At 34.9% G+C, this 5,000-nt stretch overlaps 1 protein-coding gene across 6 annotated transcripts in view; it reads right to left on the reverse strand.

Moving 5' to 3' along the window:
* The window catches only part of LOC121940330 (receptor-type tyrosine-protein phosphatase mu-like), a 121,753-nt gene that overhangs the window by 39,687 nt on the left and 77,066 nt on the right, over positions 1–5,000 (reverse strand). For 3 of the 6 annotated variants that reach the window (XM_088072210.1, XM_088072213.1, XM_088072211.1), the window contains 2 exons: positions 3,494–3,626; positions 118–150 (listed from right to left, as the gene is read on the reverse strand). In XM_088072210.1, coding sequence (XP_087928336.1) covers positions 118–150; positions 3,494–3,626 — 166 coding nt within the window. The remainder of the gene's footprint in view (positions 1–117; positions 151–3,493; positions 3,627–5,000) is intronic. The other 3 variants (XM_088072212.1, XM_088072214.1, XM_088072215.1) reach the window with 1 other exon arrangement.

Raw genomic sequence — 5,000 nt, forward strand, 5'->3', positions numbered from 1 at the left:
GTTAAGGGTCAGGGGATACAGGCAGGACACGGTGGCGGCTCAGGTGTGAAAGTGTTGAAGTGTGATGGCAGGGTGAAGGTCACAGGTGAGGGGTCAGAGGTCAAACAGGTTACTTACAGGTAGTAAGTGTAGGAGTGATAATTTCTCCGTCTGAGTGGTGGGGGCGGAGCAGTGGGAGGGATGGAATGGAGGGAAAGAAAAAACAGAAAAACAGAAAAAGGAAAACAACAGATTAATGTCTCGGAGAGAAAAACGAACCGATGAGTTACAGCATTCTGTGCCGAGGAACGGAGAGCGGTGATTGGCTGGAACGATGTGTCAATCAAAGTGTGAGAGGGAGGGGGAGGGGTCATGTCTGATCGGTGAACGAGAGAGAGAGAGAGAGAGAGAGAGAGAGAGAGAGCGTGGTGATGTTTTCATGTTTGTTTATTTATTTGTTTATTTTTAAGCATTTCGTAAATAATTTGACCTTTTACGTCTTTACTGTCCTTAAAGACAGGACAGACACTCGGTTCAGCAATACTGCAGTAGTACTTCAATGTAATCGTTTTATCTTTACACCTCTATAAGCACCTTTTAAATACTATTATTAAATAATATTGCAGTATTATTTTAATACTATTTTATATATTACTGCAGTGGTTCTTTGACTTTAACTGCAGTAGTATTTCAGTAATATATTTGTATTACTTTATTAATACTGCAGTAGTATTTTACTAATATATTAATATTACTGCATTAATGTTTTCATAGTGTTTTAAAATAACAGTAACAGCAGTAATATTATAATATTATAATTAATATTAAGTAGCATTTTAACATTACTGCAGTGGTATTTTTTTAGTGTTTTACTAAAACTAGTATTATTTTAATAAAACTGTGGTAGTACTATAATTTAATTTCAGTATTATCTTAGTAGTATTTTAATACTTTTAGTCGAATTTTGCTAGTATTTTAACTTCAATGCAGTTATGTTTGAATAGTATTTAATACAACTGCAGTGCCATTTCAATATAACTGCAGTAGTAATTAGTAGTATTGTCATATAACTGCAGTAGTATTTAGTAGTGCTTTAATATAACTGCAGTAGTATTTTCATATAACTGCAGTAGTGTTTAAATGTACCTGAATCGTCCACGTCGGCACTGCAGTGGGTCTAAGAATTGATTTTTTTCCGGCTCTAACTTTTACTGAAGTAGGATTTTTAATGAAGTATTTTTGTGCTATTGTTACTTTTACTTGAGTACAGGATCTGCGTACTTCCTTCACAGTTTCTCAGCATCTTTGTGTGTGTGTGTGTGTGTTCTGCAGAAAACTAATGAATACAGTTACAGGTTTTTAATCTCCCATCTGTGGCCTCAGAACTACTTTGTCGTAGGTCGGTGTATCCCTGCGCCCTGCACTCAGCTCCGTATCACTCCGCCGACCTGCCGTCCTACAAAAACACCACTTCTGTTTCTGATCACCCTGCAGCCAATCAGAGTTTAAACACCCAGCTTCCTGTTTTCACTCCTGCAGTAATGAGTCTGACCTCCGTCTGCTCGCAGCGAGGAAATCAAACGCACCCCGTCAACATTAAAAACCTCATTAGAGACCGAACAACCGGCGCTCTCGTTTTCTCTCTCTAGTATCTGTTAGAGAGATCAGAGCTGCATCGACCCGACAGACGAGTCCGACTCTAAGTGAACACACTCTACGCACACACACACGCACGCACGCACACACACACACACACACACACACACACACACACACACACACTCGGTATAAAAGTGTGTGTCTCTGTAGCCTGAAGCCATTCAGCTCGAGGCGACTCTGAAAAAAAAACAAAGAATAAAACACTCTTTCATCTAAATTTCTCTCTTATCGTCGACGCTCTCCACACACAGAATCTTTTCTCTGTGTTTAAGTGTTTGTGTGTGTGTGTGTGTGTGTATGTGTGTGTCCCAGCGGGGTTTGTGTGTTTGATGTTGGTGAATAAAGTCGGTCCACATGTAGTTTAATGGTGATTACTGCAGCAATCTGCTCCATTATTCATCCTCATCATCCTCACTGTCACTGTGTGTCTTTGATGTAAATTCATTCATCTACATGTCATTTAAAACGCCTCTTTCACAGTATTAATACATACATTGAAACTACTGCTGAATAAATTGTTAAGAGACAAAATAACGTTTTGTTAACCCAAAATTACCATTAACCACCACTGAAAATATTAACTGCCATTATCTAGCAGTTCAATTTCATCAGCGATAACCCTTTACATACATATCCTACTATAAGCACCCATTTACAACCATTAACTGGTTTCTAGGTCACCACAGTGGGGATATTTATTTACTTTAATTACCATTAACAGCCCAATTATTACCATTAACTACTACTGAAAACAATAATTGCTATTATTTAGCAGTTAAATTTCATCAGCAATGATCCTTTACATACATGATATATGATATGCTACTATTGGCATCCATTTACAACCATTAACATTAACTGGTTTCCAGGTCTCCACAGTGGGGACAATTTACATTGATTACCATTAACTATTTTTGGAAACATTGCTTATTATTATCTACCAGTAAAATTCCACTAACCACAATCTATAACTACTATGAAATATGATATTCTACTATAGGCACCCATTTACAACCATTAACATTATCAAAATTCCAGGTCACCACAGTGGGGACAGTAATTTACAATAATTGACCCATTAACTATTATTAGAAGCATTAATAACTACCATTATCTACCAGTAAAATTCCATCTGCTACTATCTTCAACTAACATAAACTACTATGCTACTATAGGCACCCATTTACAACCATTAACAGTAACACATTTCCATGTCACCACAGTGGTGACATCAATTTACAATAATTGACCCATTAACTATCATTAGAAGCATTAAGTACCATTTTCTACCAGTAAAATTCCATCAGATTCTATCTTTGATTTACATAAAATAGTATGTTTCTATTAGCATCCACTGACATCCACTCATTAACATTAACTAGTTTCCAGTTCACTGCAGTGAGGACATTAATTTACATTTCACTGACAACCATTAACATCAAGCAGTTTCCAAGTCACCACTTCGGGGATATAAAGTTACATTAATTGACCCATTAACTACCAAAAAATTATGTTATCTGAACACAAAAATCATTCACTGATGAAATGAGCAGTTCTGTCCGAAGTGACTCATTCAGATCTTCACAAGACATTTAAAAAGGAAATTTTAAATTCTGTAGTTGGGACATTATAAAATAAAATAAATATTAAATCAAAGTGAAAGAATGGATGAAAACATGAAAATAACAAAAAATATCAATATTAAAATGTAATATGATTCATGAGTAGCATAAAAAGAAATCAAGTTTACATTTTTTAATTACTGAAGAGAGAAAAAGTGAAAAAATAATTAACATGGACAAACAAATAATGTGCTGTGTCAGTGTGTGTGTGTGTGTGTTTGTAATATTCTTACCGTTTCTTCATCAGCAGGATGACTCCGAGGAAGATGATGATGAAGAGCAGGATGCCGGCGATGGCTCCGGCGATCTTCACCGTGTGATCCGACTGTTTCTCCTGTTCTGGTTCTGGTTTCCTGGTCGCAGCTCCTGGAACCATTGAACAGCATTAATCTGACCTGATATCAGCATAAAATACTGACAAAATCTTTACAACTAAAAACATCACATAAAAATAACACTGTTGACTTTCATCAACTCAAAGTTCTTCCTGTAAAGAAATGCTAGTTTTTCTCTCCTGTAATAATTACCATTAACTTACATCAACTGGTATTGACAACAATTAGCGTCTAATAACATTAAAAACAACTAACTTAAGCATGCCTTTTAGTAACTTTTAACCCTTCGTAAATGCTACTGTCAGTGTGACTGTTAGTATTTTATATGTGTAAATAACATTTAATTACCCTTAACTAACATTAACTACCAATAAGTACTAATAATAACCATCAACATCTATTAACATCAAAAACAACTAACTTAAACATGCTTACTTGTAAACACAGTTGTTGATGTTGGGACTTAGTATTTATATTTGTAAATAACTACTTTTAAGTGCCAGTAACTCACATCAACTAAAATCAAATACTAATAACAACCATTAACATCTATTAACATACAACTAACTTAAACATACTTACTGGTGACATTAACCCTTTGAAAAAAAATTGTCTGTGCATCCCCAATATTTTATACCTGCAAATAACTACTTGTATTTTATTATTAACTCATCAACTACTACTGCATACTAATACTTACCATTAACATCTATTAAAAAAACATGCTAATTAGTAACCACTGATGCTTAGCAAATACAGTTGTCAGTGTTACTGTTAGTATTTTACACCTGTATATAACTACTTTTAATTATCATTAACTAACATCAACTCCAATTAAATACTAATAACAAACACTGACATCTATTAAAATAAAAAACAACCAATTTAACATAGTCATTGTTAACATTAACCCTTAGTTCACACCTACTGAACTCACATCAACTACTGTCATATACTAATACTTACCATTTACATCTATTAAAATAACAAACATACTCATTTATAACCACTGACGCTTAGCAAATACAGCTAACAGTGTGAATGGTACTTTTGTACAACTGTAAATATCTACTTTTAATAACCATTAACTCCCATCGACTACCACATAGTAAGAATTACGATTAACATCTCGTAAATCAAAAACATGCTCATTAGTAACATTGGCCCTTAGTGCATATACTGCAGTTATTGTTGTTGTGACTTAGTATTTGTACCTATAAATAAATACTTTTAAATATCATTAACTCGGACGACCGACACACCAAACCACATTAAGAAATCATTCATTTTTAATCCAAAGCGTTACAATGTGGGAGCTTCAGCGACCATCAGGATTTAAATCGAGTGTTTTCTAAAGGAGGTTTGGTCCTGAGAGCGCGCCGAGTGAAGAGGAGCTGAAGATGAT

Source organism: Plectropomus leopardus, chromosome 21 (genome assembly GCF_026936395.1).
Source record: "Plectropomus leopardus strain MGB_pleo_1.0 chromosome 21, ASM2693639v1, whole genome shotgun sequence".
NCBI classification, from domain to species: Eukaryota; Metazoa; Chordata; class Actinopteri; order Perciformes; family Serranidae; genus Plectropomus; species Plectropomus leopardus.